Genomic DNA, 19,638 nt, shown 5'->3' with positions numbered 1-19,638 from the left:
TAATACATCATAAACATCTTTCTTTCTCCTTTAAAATGCACTCCATTGCTTAGATGTAATAATTTATTGAATCAGTCCCTTATTGATACACATTTAGAATGACTTTAATTTTTAGTTATTAAAAATAATGTCATAAATATCCATTTATATATCGCTTTGTGCCTTTGTATGATTGCTTCTTAGTATAAATTTCTGTGTGCATTTGAAATTTGGTAGACAATGCCAAGTTACCTTTCAAAAATTTCTCAATTTAAGCTCCCCAGGACAGGATAAGAGTGTCCCTATTTCTTTGTATTCTTCCTAACGCTGTTTCTTGTTAATTTAAAAAATAGGGTCATATTTATGATAATCCATACTTTCTGTTTTAAAAATATCAATTAAGTAAAAGAAAGGAGAAGGAGCTTCTAAATTTTAAAGAGAAATATATATTGATATCTACAATGTACTGGTATTAGAAGTCATTTTTTTATCCTCTTCACTCATTTGGGGAGATGAAGGGGAGGTGAGGCCACTGAAATCTTAGTGCCTCTTAATTTCAATTAAAATCTGTAAATCATTCAGCACTTAGTATTGTGTTCTACAGTGTATATAGGCATAAATGAAAAATATGAATATATTAATATGTGCAGTTATGTAAGTTATTAAAAATTTGCTTTTGCTTTAACTTTCAGTCTTGAATCATTTAGTTGTTTTCTTCACTGTACCTCAGCCTATATGGTTGGACTTTGTATTTAAATGTAATATACTATGCCCATTGGTTTAAAATGGCTCCTTTTTTTTAAGACTACCTTACACATTTTTGAACATAGCATACATGTTATAAAGTGTAAGAATTAGATTTTGTAATTTATGTTAATTTGCAAATAAGCACTAAATTTAATAATTAAAATTTCCCATAGTTTATATCTTTTTACCAGTCACGGTCAAAACAAAGCAAAATCATGGAATACTGAAGAATCTGTTGTCTGAAATTTCAGAGGCTACAGGTTCTTTCTGGAAAAACTCTTGCCTAGTTTTCTCTTCAAAAATAAAATTCAACTTTAGGGAATGACTATTAAAATTAATTTCAAGGACTTCTTTGGCAATTTCTTTTGAAGATTTGGTTTTAAAGTGTCTAGTTCTTAAATTTAAATTTACTGATCAAAGTCCTTTTCTTGACTCTCAAGATTTAATACTAAATTTATAGTTTTATAAGAATAAAAGCCACATGGTTCTCACCAGCCTATACATAGGTTACATACAACTCAGCATGAATGGATTTTACTTCCTGTTTACTGGTGGTTCTGGGATAGAGATAATGCAGTAGTTTAGCCAGAAGTTATGCAAACATGACTGGGAACAGTTCTTTTAAGGGGCGTTACAGTTTTGTTCATTTAATGAGGAGAAATCAGGAATATGAAGAGATTTCATATCAGTAATATAAGAAAGAACTGTTCTTTTAGAGAGAAACTGGTATGTAATCTCGTAGTACTTAGATCAGTGGTTTCCAACCCCTTTAATTATTAAAGATTTAAAAAGTTATTTCTAAGGGATGTTAGACAAGATTGTAATATGGATTGATCATTGTACTTTTGTGAGAGGATCAATTGAGAATAAGCTAGTTTGCAGTATACAGAAATTCACCTGCTGCTTTTAGCTCCAGAAGTATTTATAGATGCTTATGGTTTCTTTAATAAAAATATGCTTAGAATTTTGAGGTATTTGTAGGGGTTGATATTTTGAGGAACATTTTTCTTTGCTTTTGATAAACTTTTTAACTTTCTCTAAATATTAAGTAACCTAGTATTTTTAAATTTTTTATAGAAATTCTCAAACAACCCACTGTGGATTTACCAGAAATCCTCTATTTCTCTGTAAAATAATATTAACAAATGCCCATAGTACACTGTACACTGTTCAAATCTCCGCTGACATTTCTGCTCCCAGCAGGTTGAGTTGTGGGCTTACCAAGAGTTGGTTGTGTTTTAAACCAAACCTGTTTTTGCCAGTTATACTTGTAATTATGATCATGTAATTTAATTAGGTATTACATAATTTAGTGAAGTATGAGACTGAAAAAAGTTGTTTCAGTGTAAACAAAATGAATGCTTTGGTCAGACTCCATAAAAGTGAATTCCTAAAAAAGTTTGCTTTTGAATTACAAGTCGGCCAGAGGAATGTACAAGATTGGAAGGATTTGCCCTCACATACCTTCAACTTCCCACTCCACTTGGAAGAAATTGAAACTAGAAATCATAGATGATGTACATGGGTTGAATTTTAGGCAAGAAAGACAGTGGTGTAATCAGCAAATTCACCTTGAGAGACAAGGACTTGGCACTATATCAAAAGGCTAGGGAATAAAGCAGATTTTATATTTTAAGTTAAAATAAAACCTTTAGTGGACCTATTGTTCTTTTATTCCCCTGATTCCTACTTTAATAGAGCTTTTTAACTAAATGATTAGCTAACAGTTGTAATTTACAAAGGACTCTATTGTATATAGATGTAAAATGTTGCAATTTTGTTAAAGAAGTAAATCATTTATTTGCTCTTCCTACTTCCTTAACTAAAAAAAGGAATCAAAATGTTCACATATTCATGTTGTGTAATCTTATTCATACGATGCTTAAATATCCATATATTTTTTGTGTAGAGTCCTAATCATGTCATCGAAGACTGTTCACTGATAGGTATTATTTCTACCAATTCTACTAATATTTATCTTCAACCATAAAAGTTGGTGGGGAGAAAATGCCCTTCACTGATTTAGGATATACTACAATGTTGTCTGACCACTGAAGAACAATGAATGTTAGGCATAGTCATGAGTCAGATCCTAAGAATCAGGCAGTATGTTTCCACAGGCTTCTGTTGTGACAGCTGCAAAGTCCTTGTATCTCCAGGATTGGATTATTTTTATTCTGGTGGAATCAACCTTAATTTTCTTGTTGTTGTTCATTCTGTTTGGAGTCAAGAATAAGTGAGTGTAAGTTAATAAATGAGTGTATATTATAAGATTGATTTTTATAATTCACCAAGAACAGAGATAATGATACAGAACTAAGTGTATATCAACCTTAAGGGTGAAAGCAACTTCTGAGCGCCTTCTGTATTCTGGGTACTGTTTTCTTGTTTTGTTTTACCATTAACTTAAATGCTCTCATTTGTCTACCTATTTAGTGCATACCTGTCCCCTTTCCCCTCCTCAAATAGAATATGTTAAGCATAGAGTTTGCTCTGTCTACTGATACATTCCATGGCTTGGAACATAATAGTTGTTCAATAAGTATTGGTTGAATGAGCAAGTGTTATCTAAGTCCTCTTGAAAACCCAGTGAGATAGGTTGTTATACAAAGTTTTAAAGGTTCAGGGAGGCTTAACCACATTATTTGAGGTTTTTCGGCTACTGAGTGGTATAGCCATGCCATTGTTTTAAAGTCAGGCATTTGCTCCCTCTGCTCCATCTCATTGCAGTGTTTGATGTTTTTAAGTCTTTGTGTATAAAATATTTTTTAAAAGACTAGTGTATCAATCAAGTTTAATAGTTCCATTAAAGAACATATGCTTTTTTTGGTGCTTTCATTTTTTTTTTTTTGTGAGGAAGACCAGCCCTGAGCTAACATCTGATGCCAATCCTCCTCTTTTTTGCTGAGGAAGACTGGTCCTGGGCTAACATCTGTGCCCATATTCCTCTACTCTATACGGGACGCCGCCACAGCATGGCAGCATGGCGTAACAAGCGGTGCGTGGGTGCGAGCCCGGGATCCGAACCTGCCAACTCTGGGCCGTTGCAGCGGAGCGCGCGCACTTAACCGCTTGCGCCACGGGGCTGGCCCCTTGGTGCTTTCATTTTAATTAAGAGCTACATTTCACTAGGAAAAAACTTTATTTCTACTGTATATTAAGCATTACTCTTTGAGACCCTGTGCTTCACTTTAATGAACAGTTGTTAATTATTTTTATAACACTCTGGTTAAATAAGCTGATAAAATGAATAGCTGTTTCACATGACTGTCACAAAAATAATTGAGACATACATTGAGATACCATTTCCATTTCATTACAAAGTGTTAATGACTCCACGAGATATAAACATTTAAATAGTATACTGGTTTACCTCTCCTGAGGTATATAGCACAGCTCACTAGCAGGGACAAACCAAAATGTAGCAGTTGTTATAAAATTCCAAGTGTCTTTTGGTTGAGTTTTAATCGCTGCTGTCTATAGTTGACTAGTAAAAAAAGGGGGAAGCTAACTGTTACTAAACTGGATTTCCTGAATAAGTGATCTTTTCAGCTTTGCTTTTTGCAGAACCATTGCTCTCAGTGGTTAAATTTTGTATCTCCAGAATAGCTCCTTTTTGTTGATTTGCCCTATATTGGGTAGAGGAATACCATGGCAGGCCAGTTTCTTTTTAGAAGGGAATGAGATGAGTAGAGAGTCATTTAAGTCTTCATCAGAGACTGGACTATTAACAGGGAATTTAGAGAAGGTCCTGGGAGACAACTGAGATGAGATTTTCTTCTGACACTTGAAATGCTTGTAGCGATAACAGACCAAAGGAAATGCAGAATCGTTTGGAATTCAAATGTGATAAAAAGGTTGTTGGGGAGGGCGATGACGTGGAAGAACCTGAGCTCCAAGTAATAATGTCTGCTATGAAATTTCTGGCCTGATCCAAATGATACCTGGCACTTACTGTGTAAGTGTATGAAGGAGTTCCGGAGCTCTTCTTGCTTATACAAATGGGAATTGGAAGCATTGGGCTTTCATAGTAAGTTCCCTTACTGAAGAGGGCCTTTGTAGTACTTTTCAGTCTGTAATCATGGAAGGATGTAGGAGAAGCCTTTTTGGGTTGTTATATTCATGCTTTCTCTGAATCTGTGAGAATTCTCACGATGGAGAAGAGATATTGGGAAGACCTACAGGCGTAATGGGAGGCAGTGAAGTACTGAGAAAGGAGTGGAGTGGGGCTTTGATCCAGACTGAGCTGAGCTCTACCAGTGACTGGCTGTGTGTCCTTGAACAGGCTGCTTAATCTCTCTAGGCCAGTTAACCTCACGTATCAACTTGAGTGATATCGTTTTTGTAGCATTGTTTTCAAGATTACAAAAAAACAGCAGCAGAATTGACGCATAGTTCAAAACATGGTGGCTATTATTATTTACACAAGCTTTTGGATGTTTGACTTGGAGGTAGATGAATCAAATTTAACTAGAATTTATCCTTGGAGCGTTTCATCATAGAAAATATTCTAGGAATTTGGATCCATGTCTTTTATTGCACATAATTCCAAAAAATGTTAGCGTGTGATTTATAGCTATGTGACAGTTCATGGGAGCTTGAGTTGCAACACCCTTTCCTGTGCTTCCTTCTCTGTCCACAGTGTGTGCTCTTGCACATAACTCCTGCCGAATGATGGTGTGGTTCAGATACAAAGGTTTTTAGAAGTTAGCACAACAGTATTGCTTCGGTAGTTTCTCTCGGCTGTTTTTCAAGTTAGCCTAACACTTCTTAAAGAAGGATCATTCTAGGCTGTCTTCTCAAGTTACATGGAGGTATATTTTTAAAAATTGGAACATTTTGGGGCCGGCCCGGTGGCGCAAGCAGTTAAGTGCTCGCGCTGGGCTGCGGCAGCCCGGGGTTCGCCAGTTCGGATCCCGGGCACGCACCGACATACTGCTTGTAGAGCCATGCTGTGGCGGCGTCTCATATAAAGTAGAGGAAGATGGGCACAGGTGTTAGCTCAGGGCCAGTCTTCCTCAGCAAAAAAAAGAGGAGGCTTGGCATCGGATGTTAGCTCAGTGCTGATCTTCCTCACACACACAAAAAAAACAAAAAATTGGAACTTTTTAAAGTGTGGCTAGAGTTAGGATCAGGGTCTTCTTTGGCTTTTAGAAAGGACTTGCAAGAAACAATTGAAATAAATGTATCTGTCTTCCTTTTTAAGGGACCTGGAATAGCTTCCTCTCTATCCCACTTACTCTGCTGTTTCCTAATCACAGAACTGATATTTATCCAGTGTGTACTGGCAGGGCGATACTGGTTGTTAAAATATTACAATTCCTCGTATCAGTTGATATTCAACTACAGCTCCATCTCCTCCCCCAAATGCTCCTGCTGCTTCAGTCCTCCTGCTCCAACCCCAGGACCCTCTTGCACCACCCCCGGTTTCATCAACTAAAGGGTAAGTCCTAGGCACACCAGGACCCCCAGGACCCACCTCCATTCTGAGGCTGGGCTTGCTCAAATTGTTCAGTTACCTTCCTGGTGGCTCACTATTTCGATGATCACCCCTGCTTATTCCTCACTTAAGAAGCAAAAGTAAGGAGGTATTGTATCTAAGATAAAATAGTTGAAACAAAAGAGGCTAAGAAAAGTATATAACTGAATAAATATTAGGCAAAACATACTGAAATAACAAAGGTGTAAAAAGATGAATAAGATGATAAAAAATAATACCTATATTGGAAGATACTAAAGAAAATAATAAAGATGAGGTTAAAAAAAAACAGTGAAATAGTAAGATGACTAAAACTAAGTGTAAGTTTAAAATGTAACTAAAAGAATATACTAGAAAAGTTAAACAAAAATAAAATGTGCTATAAAAGAATTCAGGAAGCAACATACAGTCCAAGGGTTAACCATCCATGTACAAGTAATAGGCTTTGGGTTGAGGCAACTATAGATAGTTATACGCTTCCTGTGACTAGAACTCTGCAGGGGGAATAGAAGTCTCTTTGTGACTATCTTTGGGGTTGAATATTTCCCTCACCCCCAACCTCAGTTAATTATTCTGTATGTGAGGACTCTAACTCATTGTCCACTAGCTTCTATTATTCCATTTAATATAAAAGTATTGTTTCTTTGACCCGATAGTGAGTTCTTTGAGAACTGAGTTGGTCTTATTTATGTGGGTGGCCCCAGAGCTTAGCCCAATGGCAGGCAGTTACTGAGCAGTTAGTAAATGTTTGTCGAATATTAGAGTCCTCAGTCCTTTGGTTCTTGTCCTTTATATGCCAGAGCAAGTTTTTACTTGTTACCAAGAGTTGCTGTCAGTTTCCATATTTAGCCCACTGGCTTTTCCTTCAAAACCATCTAGTACAGTGGGCAGTAGTTCGGAGGCAAAATCACCCTTCCATTAGTTTCAAAATGAAAAAAGAAAAAAAAACCTCAAACTGAGCAAATAATGATCTAGAACAGAGGTTGACAAACTTTTTCTGTAAAGGGCCGGTAGTAAATACTTTCAGCTTTGCAGGCCACAAGTCTCTGTCACAATTACTCAGCTCTGACTTGGTAGAGCCAAAGGAGCCTAGATGATACATGAATGAATGTCTGTCTCCGTGTCCAGTACAACTCTATTTACAAAAACAGGTGATGAACCAGATTTGGCCTGTGGGCCAATGTGTTCCAACCCCAACCTAGAATACGGAAAAGAATTTTACTGACATCAGAGAGCTACATGCAGGTATCTTACCTGGGAAGCAGAGAATGGAAGCTTTGAAGAAGGGGTCCATTATTTTACTTATTTGTATTTTCTATAACCCTTAGAATAGTATTTTATCTGTAGTAGGTGTTCAATAAATATTTCTTGCTTTTATTTGGGATCCAATGACATCACTTATCCTCCCTGGGCTTCAGTTGTCTCATCTAAAATTTAAGGGATTATGTAATCTTGAAAGTCTCTCCAGTTAAAAAAAAATACGTGATTCTGTGACTATTCGTGGAAGGCCAGATGGTTTATTCTTTAAAGATAACAATTAGGGCCGGCCCCATGGCTTAGCGGTTGGGTGCGTGCACTCTGCTGCTGGTGGCCCGGGTTCGGATCCCGGGCGAGCACCGTCGCACCTCTTCTCCGGCCATGCTGGGGCCGCGTCCCACATGCAGCAGCTAGAGGGATGTGCAGCTGTGACATGCAACTATCTGCTGGGGCTTTGCGGGGGAAAAATAAATAAATAAATCTTTAAAAAAAAAAAAGATAACAATTATTGGCTTATCACATTTCCTGTATGTCCTTAGTACAGTATCCTGATGTGGAGTTCTGAAATGGTTGCTTTCCTCAATCATTTTGTTTTATGGACTTTTCCACAATGGAACTCATTGTCTGCTAGGCTGTACCTATACCTTCCACCCATCTCTATCACCGCATCCTCTATCACAGCCACATATGTGGATAGAATACATGCTGCCTTATCTTTTGTTTTTTTTTAAATTTTATTTATTTATTTTTCCCCCAAAGCCCCAGTAGATAGTTGTATGTCATAGCTGCACATCCTTCTAGTTGCTGTATGTGGGACGCGGCCTCAGCATGGCCGGACAAGCAGTGCGTTGGTGCGCGCCTGGGATCCGGGCCGCCAGTAGCAGAGTGTGCACACTTAACTGCTAAGCCACGGGGCCGGCCCACATACTGCCTTATCTTAATCATAAAATTTGTTAAGCTTAGTCACTTTTTTGTTTAAAAGAATAAATTAGCTATAAAGGTAACCTAGACAATCTCAGGTGATTCTTTGTAGAAAGATGGCAGTCAAGATGAGGATCAGTCTGTTTATCTCGTAGAATTAATATTTTTTTAAATTGTGTGTCAGTGAAGTGAACATGCCATCATTGATTTATTCATTTAAACTGTTAAAGATAAACAATCCAAAATAATTTTAAATATTACAGATGTAAATTATAGTCACCTGACCTAAATTCTAAATTCTTCTTTTACTTAGGCTTTTGGTAGGTTTTTCTGTTTCTCAAGAGTGATTTGTTTAAGATTATGTAAGCTGCCTGATGATTTCTTGTACTGTTCTCAAGAAGAAGTATAAGCTGGTATATATTTCTAGTCTACCTGATAAAGAAACTTTAAAAAACTCTGAAAAGTTCTTTGTAAGGAATACAGAAAATTTCTCTTTACTATTTCTTTTTTTTTAAACAATTTATTTATTTATTTTAAAGCTCAAGTTCTTTTTTTTTTTTTTTGAGGAAGATTGGCCCTGCGCTAACATCTGTTGCCAATCTTCCTCTTTTTCTTTTTTCTCCCCCAGGCCCCAGTACATATTTGTGTATCATAGTTGTAGAGTTGTAGCTCTTCTATGTGGGATGCCACATAGAAGCGTGGCTTGATGAGCAATGAAGAAGTCTGTGCCCAGGATCTGAGCCAGCGAACCCCCGGCCGCCAAAGCAGAACGTGCGAACTTAACCGCTACGCCACCGGACCGGCCCCCACTTTATTATTTCTTAGCCTTCTGAATTTTCCCAATCTCTATTTTTAAATAAGTATAGATACAGATGTATGCAAAAAAATGACATAAGCAAGATAATGATATTTTTAGTATTATTTATTTACTATTTAATTTAATTTATATTGATATTTAATTTAGTTTAATATTAATTTTAGTATAATTTAAAAGTAGCTCTCCTTAAACTTGAATGTGCTTAAGAATGACCTAGGGTTCTTATAAAAAAGTGGGTTCTGATTTACTCGGTTTAGAGTGGGCCTTTAAGGAATATTAAGATTATGAAGGTAGGTCCTTCCAATTTACTTTTAATATAGTACATTATGATTAAGCTTAACCACGCATAAACATTTTCCTGTGTTTTGGGCTTGCCCCAACCTGGACAATCTCGTCATCTTTTCTTCCTAACACTACTGGTACTCTACTTCCTAAGTGTGATTTTCGTCTTTACAATTGGCTGCCTCTGCAGCTCATTGACACCTCCTTTCCTCTCCTGACGTCGATTCTTCCTTTTCTATTTTATTACAGCCTTGCTGACTCACCCCTTTGTTTTACAACCGAGTAATATCAAAGGTGTCTCTACAATAAAAACCTCTAGTTGATTGAAAACGTGTTATACTACTGACAATGTAGGAAAAATCCAGAAAGGCACGTGTTGGCAGGAAATAGTGAGCCTTTACTTTGTGATGGGTGCTTCACAGATACGGTGACCAAAGGTCTCCATAGACCCTGGACAGTTGATGGTTTACATCTCTGTTCCAGCATGTTGTTTATAGTGCCTATTTTCATGCTCAAAAATGTCCTGCTTTGAACAATACACTGTATTGTTCAAGCTATTCTTGGTTCATAGAATTTCACCTATTCTTTCCCTGTAGTATTGACCAGTTGTAATGCATATACCCTTTCCTTCTCAATACCATCTGTATGTATGTGTGGACAATGAAAGTATCCTGCTATTAACAATTCTAGTTTCTTTTGGTGCAATGAACATACATTGTGTGTGTTGTAAAAATACAAATCCAATAAGTAGTTGCCTTTTGAAGAGAAAATTTTAAATCTGGATTTTTATTAACAGTATCTTCAAAAATTATTTCAAGCAATTAAAAATAATTTCTGATGTCTAGAGTTCTTAGGATCTCAAGAATCAATTTTAAATATATTCAGAACCAGCAGATTTTCTGTTTTCATTCAAGAAATAATAATATCTTAGCCCTGGGCCAAGTGATAGCACATTGGTATGGTTTGTGAGGGCAAAGAAGAAAGTATGATTACAGGGTCTGGATTGATTCATTTCGAGCAGAGGAAGCAATTTTTTTGCTTTATGTGTGAAATATATACAAAGAACTTAAACTAGAAGCTAGGAACAAGTTGGGCTATTAATAAACATCCTGTGTCAGGAAGGTAACAGTAATTTTACCTTGTGGCATACACAAGTAATATAACTGCTGCATAGGTAACCCCTCCCAAAATTATAGAGTGTAGTTAAAATGCTTCTTTACTAGTTTTGTGCTGGTATTTTGTGAATATAGTGATGCGTTGGTCTAATCTGTGACATTTGTATAAAACTTACCTTTATTAGAAACTCTTTTATAGCTATGACCTCCTCCTCTTTTTGCTGAGGAAGACCGGCTCTGAGCTAACATCTATTGCCAATCCTCCTCCTTTTTATTTTTTCCCCAAAGCCCCAGTAGATAGTTGTATGTCACAGTTGCACATCCTTCTAGTTGCTGTATGTGGGACGCGGCCTCAGCATGGCCGGAGAAGCGGTGCGTCGGTGCACGCCCAGGATCCGAACCTGGGCCGCCAGTAGTGGAGCACGAGCACTTAACCGCTAAGCCACGGGGCCGGCCTATCACCTCAGCAGTTTAAATAGCCCATTGACTTCCTCTGTGTTCTCCTCGAGTCCATTCTCTGCCTAACCAATCAAGTGGTCTTTCTGACCTTGTTCCTGATCAGACTTTTCTATAGCATCCAGTTACTGACTTCTATATTTCTTGGAGCCCTATGGGTATGTTAGGGGTTCTTTGAGAATCTTCTGAGGCAAGTGGAAGAACCAAGTAGGTAGGACTCTGGTGCTCTAACCCTGGCCAGCCAGAGTTACTTTGATTTTCATCTGTTTTCCTTTTGGAGGTTAAACATAAAGATTCATTGTTTAAAAGAAGATCCAGTGCTGAACAGATTTCAGATTTGACATTGTTCCCTCAGGGTGGCCACCCTGATCACCCTTCCTCAGGAGGGCCTCATCTGGTTTTCTTTTTCGCTATACCCCCTTTATTACCTTCACGGCACTCAATCACAATTTGTAATTTTATATTTGCATGTATGTATGTGGGGACACACACACCCACACCCACAAACACACTCTTTATCTCCACCACTGGATCCTGACCTTCCCGAAGGCAAAAAGATCTGTTTTATTCACTAAATTCTCCTTTAGCACCTGGCATGATGCTTCTATACAGCGTTTAGACCATTTATATTTAATGTAATTAGTGGCATGGTTGGATTTGAATCTATCTTGCTTTTGTTTCCTGTTTGTCCCATCTGTTTTGTTTTCTTTTTTCTCCTCTTTCCTTGTCTTCTTTTGGATTAATTGTATATTTTTTAGTATTCTAATTTATTCTATTATTGGCTTATTATCTCTCTCCTGTTTAAACTAGTTGCTCTAGGGTTTATAAAATGAATTTCAGCTTACCACAGTCTACTTTCAAATAATAGCATAACGTTTTATGTATAATCTAAGAACCTGAAACCTTATACTTATCTTTCTCCCCTTCATCCTTTGTGCTATTGTAGTCAAACGTTTTATTTCTACATATGTTATAAACCTGACAGTACACTGTTAACCACTTTTGCTTTAAGCAGTCAATTAACTGAAAATTTAAAATGAGAAATAAAAGGTCTTCTCCTCACCTGCAAATTTACCATTTCTGGCACTCTTCATTGTTTGTGTGGATTCACATTTTCATCTTGTATAATTTTCCTTCTGCCTGAAGAGCTTTCTTTAATGTTTTTTTTGTATGCAGATCTATTGGTGACAAATTCTTTCAGCTTTTGTCTGTCTTGGAAAAGTTTTTTGCTTGTATCTTTGCAAGATATTTTCACTGGATATAGAATTATAGGTCATCAGTTTTATTCTTTAAGCTCTTTGGTGACATCATTCCAACTTCTGTGTTGTATAGTTTCAGATGAGACATCTGTGTTTATTTTTAGTCTTTGTTCCTCTGTACGTAATGAATCATTTTCTTTGACTGCTTTTAAGATTTTCTCTTTGTTGCTGGTTTTTATTAGTTTAATTATGGAGTGCCTTTGCATGTGTTTTTTGGTATGTGCGTTATTTTTGCTTGAGGTTGCATGAGAGTTTTGCGTTTGTGGGTTTATAGTCTTCATCAATTTTAGAAAATTTTTGATCATTACTCCTTCAAGTAGTACTTTACGTTCACCCCTCTGAGACGCCAGTTACACAATGTTAGACCATTTGATGTTGTTCCGAAGGTCACTGAGGCTTTGTGCATTTTTTTCCATTGTTTTGTCATCTGTGCTTCACTTGGGAAATTACTGTTTCCATTTCTCCAAGATTACTGATCTTTTTTTCTGCAGAATCTAATCTTCTCTTGGTCCCATTCAGTGAATTTATTGTTTTAGATATTGTATATTTTATCCCCCAAAGTTCTATATGAGTCTATTTTCATATCTTCTATTTTCTCCTCATTGTGTTTATTTTTTCCTTTCAGTCCTTGAGCCTATTCATAATAGCTTTTTAGAGAGCTCATATGCTAATTCCAGCATCTCTGTCATTTCTAGATCTGATCTATTGACTGATTTTATGGGCCACATTTTTCTACTTCTTGACACATCTAAATTTTAATTGGATGCCAGACATTGTAAATGTGACATTGTTGAGAGCTGAATTTTGTTACATTCTTTTAAAGAGTGTTGTTCTGTGTTCTAGAAGGCAGTTACTTGTAGATAGCTTAATCCTTTGAGGCTTGTTTTGGATCCTTTGAAGTTATGTTAAGGAGGATTTAAAGTACTTTTTAGCCCCACTAATAAGGCTTGACCCTTCTGGAGTATCTACAGAATGCCCTGGGTATTCAACTGTAATAGTTTCCCAGATTTTCCTTGTTTGTGATGACCTCAGATAGTGTTCAGGAGTATTGGTTGGGTATTTTGTAGACTGTTCAATTTGGGTTTATCTGATTTTTTTTTTCATGGTTAGACTTGGGTTCTGGGGTTTTGGGAGGAAGAACACAGAGGTAAAGTGCCATTTTCATCACAGCATTTCAAGAATGTGTACTCTCGATTTATCGCCAATAATGTTAACTTTGATCTCCTGGCTGAAGTAGTAGTGTATGTCAGATTTCTCCACAATAAAATTACTCTTTTCCCCCTGCTTTCTATACTGTACCCTTTGGAAGGAAGTCAGAAGTGTAGACCACACTTTTAAGCATTGGGGAGTATTGCCTCTCCTTCTTGAGGGTGAAGTATCTGCATAAATTATTTAGAATTCTTCTGAAGGTGTGTCAGAGGTCCCCAAGACCATCCTCAGGTTTAATAATCTGTTAGAAGGACTCACAGGACACAGATCCAGTTGTACTCACAGCTGTGATTTATTACAGCTAAAGGATACTAAGCAGAATCAGCAAAGTGTAAAAGGCACATGGGGCAAAATTCACGGGACATCCAGGGGAGGAAACCTGGCACAAGCTTTCAGTGTCTCAGTAGCATCATAGAGGAGGTTCCCTCGCAGTTGATTCCCCTGTAGTGAGCTGGACACCACGGGTGAAATGTTACCAACCAGGGAAGCTTGTTAGAGATTCAGTGCCTGGGATTTTTATTGGGGCTTATCACATAGGTACACCCTGCTTGGCACATACTCAAATTTTAGACTCCCTGAAGGAAAGCAGATGTTCGGCATGAACTATATTGTTTGTAGCAACAGTTTAGGCATAGTGAGCCCCTCTTAGCACTTCTGGGAATGCTGGGACCCTCTTACAATCCAAGTTCTTAGATGTTAGCCAAGGGCCAATCTTGTAAGCACACCTTTCAAAGGATACCAGTCAGGCCTGCTAGGTTAACTCTTTTCTGTGCCATGTGAGATTTGTCTCTTCTCCCTTATTTATTTATTTAATCATTTATTTATATCAGTATAGACTCATGGATATTTATTGTATACTTTGGGTTATATTCCAAAACTATGTTGTTTATTTTATTGCTCAGATTGTTAGCTTTGGCCATTGGCAGCTCTTTCAGTTGGATCCCATATCCCTTTGACATACCCACATTGTTTGTTTTTTGAACCCTTTCCTACTTTCTGGCACCACCAGATGCTCTAGATTTATCTTGTGGGTTCTGTGCTCTAGGCCTAGAATCAGCCATTTCTCCAAGGAGCTCTGCTTTCTTTCTTTTTTTTTTTTTTTAATAATTTTATTTATTTATTTTTTCCCCCAAAGCCCCGGTAGATAGTTGTATGTCCTAGTTGCACATCCTTCTAGTTGCTGTATGTGGCCTCAGCATGGCCAGAGAAGCGGTACGTCGGTGCGCGCCTGGGATCTGAACCTGGGCTGCCAGCAGCGGAGCGCACGCACTTAACCGCTAAGCCATGGGGCCGGCCCTCTGCTTTCTTTTTGTAATGAAGTTTTTTTTTTTTTTTTTTTGTGAGGAAGATCAGCCCTGAGCTAACATCCATGCTAATCCTCCTCTTTTTGCTGAGGAAGACCGGCTCTGAGGTAACATCTATTGCCAATCCTCCTCCTTTTTCCCCGCCCCCCCCAAAGCCCCAGATAGTTGCCAAAGCCCCAGCAGATAGTTGCACGTCATAGTTGCACATCCTTCTAGTTGCTGTATGTGGGACGCGGCCTCAGCATGGCCAGAGAAGTGGTGCGTTGGTGCGCGCCCGGGATCCGAACCCGGGCCGCCAGTAGCGGAGTGTGCGCACTGAACTGCTAAGCCACAGGGCTGGCCCTGTAATGAAAAGTTTTGAAATGTTAAAACAAATTCATTGTAGAAAATTTGGGAAATATAGAATGAAGTAAGTAGATGTAAGTGCAGTAAGAAGTAAATGTTCACGATTGATATAATTATAGGTAATTACTGTGTTAATATTTGTTACATTATTTAATAAGATTTCAAAGCAAAATATGAAGTAATTTTTACAACTGTTGTTTTTTTTTTTCTTTTTTGTATTTCGTGTGTGGTGCTAATTACCTAACAGACCTGAGAGCATCTTGCCTTCCATACCTAAAGACTTTCCATCTCTTTTCTAAACTCCAAAAGAGATAGGACTTTTTTTTTTTTTTTTTTGTGAGGAGGACCAGCCCTGAGCTAACATCCAATGCCAATCCTCCTCTTTTTTTTGCTGAGAAAGACTGGCCCTGGGCTAACATCCATGCCCATCTTCCTCTACTTTATATGGGACATCACCACAGCATGGCTTAACAAGTGGTGTGTCAGTGCATGCCCAGGATCCAAACCAGTGAACCCCGGGCCACCGCAGCAGAGTGCGAGCACTTAACCACTTGTGCCACTGGGCTGGCCCCAAGAGATAAGACTTCTTGAAGAAGCTGAAGTCTGTGGGGCTGTAGAAGGCTCTAGGAGTGATAGGATATTTGACATTTTGTATAGAAAAACTTGCCAAGTGTCTATTTTTTTCCGTATTATAGATGTTTTGGCTATCAGTTTAATAATTTCTGAGATATTTAAAAAGGTGTTAATATGAGGAGTAATCCGTATATTTGCACTCTTTCTAAGAATGTTAATAATTGAAGACTTGTATTTCCTTTCGGGTAGGTGGAACATTAAATTCCAGTGAATTGTGTTGTATGATATTTTCAGTTGAATCCAAACGTCATTATATATCAAGGAACATTTTGTTTGGATCCTATATGTAAATGGCAGTATTTTTGTATGATTTACTGAGAATTTTTCCTGGTATATGTTCTTTTGGTGTATTAGAATGTATCTCTATCTACCTTCTACTTAGAAATGTAAAGCAAGTAACTAATTGCATGAATCCTTAAAATGCCGGGGGAAAGGCATAGAATTAAATGGAAATTGATTAAAAGAAAGAGGGAAACCTTCTTTCTAACTCCTTGAGGGCAAGAAAACTGTCACAGTCATCTTTTGTACCCAGTGCTTTATAGTATCTGGCCCATGCCAAGAGGACCTCAGCAAAGGCTGACAGTAGTGAAATTGTGAATTTCTTAAAAATATTCTAAATCTTGTCATTTTAAAAGCATTCTTTAATATATTAATTTAAAAGATGGAGAGGAATATAGTTGAAGGAAATTATCCAAAATAGCTATTTCTGCTTTGCCAAGGATATGCCATTGAGAAATGATTTCTGCGACTATCTTTTTAAGGTGATGAGACCAAAAAATATATATGTATGACACAACTTGGAGAATTCTGAATTTATAGAAAGAATAAAATAGAAGACTGACATTTAGACTGGTCTTTTGGCAAGCTTGCAGTGAGCTCTAGCCTATGCGTTTGTTTCTGTGATTAATCAAAAGGTTAAGGATAGAGAACTCACTTGAAGAATGATAGGAGTATTATTTCTGTAATTTAAAAATATGATTAGTAATTGAGGCATTGAGAAAGCTTTCAGAATACAGTGGAGCCCTGCCTCGATCTTCTAAAAGCATTGTTGGGTGCCTATGTAGTTCTCCTGGTTAATACTTTAGCGATTTGGGTGATAAAAGTTTAGGAAGGGTTAGAAAGGAAGTACTTAATTCCATTAACCTTTGTTAAAGCTGTGACTAATAGTTGGAGTAGTAACAACTACTTATTTTATTCTTTACATTGCAGAATAAAGTTCAGAGCACAGGCTCTGCTCACATGGTCCTATTGAATTATTTTCCATATAAATGGAAAATGCCATTTTCACTCACCCTCTGTCCCCAAGAAGTCCTGGTGTAAGATGGAACTTCCAAAATCAGCCCTAAAATTAATTTTATGCATCTATGTCCCAAAGAAACTGTTGATTTGCTTTGGCTGTATATACAAGCTAACAGACTGATTAGATATAATAGAAACTTTATGTTCTGATTTATTCTTTTAAGTCCGTGTAGACAAAACTTAAACAGAAGAAAATCATTTTTTTTAAGATTGTAAGAAAATCACCTATTATTTAACCCCCACACCCACACCCAAAAAAGTTGTCATACTCTGACGTTCTGTATGACAGGTAGTTTTGCTTGTTGTAGTTTATAAAGGTTTACTAGGAATGAACCTTGGTTACTTTGGGGGGACATTGTAGCCAAATAGTATTAAGTAACTTTTAAGATTTGTGTGAAACTAATAGGCTTAGCTCAATAGGAGTAGAAAAAATGTGGCAAAATATCCAGGAGTATGCCTACCAACTTGTCCGCTTGCTGACATGATTCAGTTCTGAGTCTTGGCATTTAATGGTGTGGTTTGTTTGGGTCTAGATCAGCTTATTCCCTGAATCTGTTAACAGCTGTTTGATGAAAGGAGGATTGTATTGTCAAATCACTTTGGGGAATACTTTAATTAAAAAGAAAAATTAAACATCTTTGTGTACAACTCAGATCCTTTTGTTTGTTGACATACATTGTTAATGTGCAAGAATGACGTGGAGTAGGTAGTATTTTGGGACTGTGGGATGCCCTTTGTTCATGCAACACGTTGAGGCATCTGTGATCCATTAGACCAGGGGGATCCCTGCTCTTAACTGGTCCTGAGATGTCTCTGATCAACAAGATGTGCTCAGTGGTGTCTTGGTATTGGGGTTCTGTGTGGTTAGCCTTTACAGCCCTGGTGTGAATTTAGGTTTTGGGCCTGTTCAGGAATAGAAATGGCCTAGACTTATTCCAGATTTCTTGGACCATTATGAAAAAATACAAGCTTTAAATGACACTCCTAACAATACTATTACTGCTGAATATGTCTTAAGGAGTATAATTATCTTTTTCCCTTAGTGTATGATACTTGTGCATGGAAGGATGTTCTTTTAGCTTTTTTTTTTTTTCCTCTTTTAGCTTTTAATACAGTGCCTAGCCATTTGGCCATCAATAAATTTATTCAGTTATGACTTTGATCACTTAATTTACTTATTCCTTGTGGTATTTAAAGGATACAATAGTATAGATGGATCAATACAAATGTATTATCACATATGGAAAAACACATACCTCATTGACCTTCAAAGTCATAGTAAACTAATTATGAGGTCAAGACATTTTTCTTCTGATATTCACATAAATTAATATTTGCTAGGTTTGATTGTGAAATTTTTCTACGATTTTGGAGAGCAGTTAGGCTTTTAATAGTGTCAATTTTCAGTTTTAAAATAGTTTCTATAGAGTAAAGTTTTAAAAACGTGCATTTTATTTGACCAGAGGATTTCTTGCTATTCATTGATATTCTGAGTATAAGGCTTTCAGGAGCTATATTAAGAATAGAAGACCCTATGTTTTATAATAATCTCATTATTGTGATAGAGTTCTCTCTCTTGAAAAAGTCTCATTCAGCAGAGGAAACTTTGTCCTGAGCTGAGCAGTTTTAGAGGGCTGATGTAGGCTCAGCCACAGTGTTCATTACATCATCTTTTCTTTCCATTAGCCAGCGTTCTCTCCGGTGGGTTAAGTGAGGCGGTGGACTCAGCATCATTGTAAGCATGCTGAGAGTCACTGCTTACTGCCTGGATGTGTAGAGGGGCGGAGAGAATTTACTACGAGGATCACCCAGAAAAAACTGATGCTGGAGTGGGATAAATGCCATCAATTTTTTTTTTTTTTTGGTCAGCTATTCCAGGAAGAGATTTAAAGATCTTGTGCTAGATCTGAATTCATTTTTTATTTCTAAGGCCCTTAACTAATGAGAAAAGTTGGCATCCAAGGGCAGAGCTATACCCTTCTCTGTTTACTAGCAGTAGTGACTACACTGAAAGCAGCTGGAGACTCAGCTCGTCAAAACTGATAACAGGGACATAAACAGAGAAGATCCTTGCGGCCATGTGTATATCTACATAAAGAAAGGTGAGGATGTCCTTCAGGGCACTTATAATAAACTTGTAAGCTTTTATTCAACCGGATAGTTCATCTGCATTCAGCAGCGTTTCCACTATAGTTGTGCGTCACTGCGAGACTGCATGGTAATGAAGCCAAGGCACTGTGGGCCAAAACTCTGCTGCCCGTGAGAAGAGAAGGGACAGCGGCTTGGAGAGATAGATCAACAAATCCGTTGCTGCTGCTACTGCTGCTGCTGCTGCTATTGCAGCCAGTTGAGACACAATGTTGAGTCTACAGGAGTCTGTGTTCTTTGAAATGAGCATAAAGTCCTTGTTAAAGTCGTGGAGCAGCAGCTGTAAGTATATACGCCTAAATGGGAGCAATGCTGAGGTATGATCATTGCCATTCCTTGCATGCTAATTCTTTAGACCAATCCAAATAGAATAAAATCTGCTAAAAAT

The 19,638-nt window shown here is 37.5% G+C and overlaps 1 protein-coding gene across 10 annotated transcripts in view; it reads left to right on the top strand.

Annotated features, from left to right (window-relative positions):
- Positions 1–19,638, top strand: part of FRYL (FRY like transcription coactivator) — a 248,264-nt gene that overhangs the window by 69,675 nt on the left and 158,951 nt on the right. For 6 of the 10 annotated variants that reach the window (XM_087434278.1, XM_087434287.1, XM_087434282.1 and 3 more), the window contains one exon: positions 19,296–19,532. The exons of 3 other annotated variants lie outside the window; for them this stretch is intronic. In XM_087434278.1, coding sequence (XP_087290404.1) covers positions 19,460–19,532 — 73 coding nt within the window. In that variant the 5' untranslated portion in view covers positions 19,296–19,459. Of the gene's footprint in view, positions 1–19,145; positions 19,205–19,295; positions 19,533–19,638 lie in introns of those variants that run through there. One more of the 10 variants, XM_087434285.1, reaches the window with a different exon arrangement.

This window comes from Ceratotherium simum, chromosome 8 (assembly GCF_057802395.1).
Source record: "Ceratotherium simum simum isolate JZ-2026a chromosome 8, ASM5780239v1, whole genome shotgun sequence".
NCBI lineage: Eukaryota > Metazoa > Chordata > Mammalia > Perissodactyla > Rhinocerotidae > Ceratotherium > Ceratotherium simum.
The sequence above is the reverse complement of the archived record's forward strand: the minus strand, read 5'-3'. Positions and strand labels throughout refer to the sequence as shown.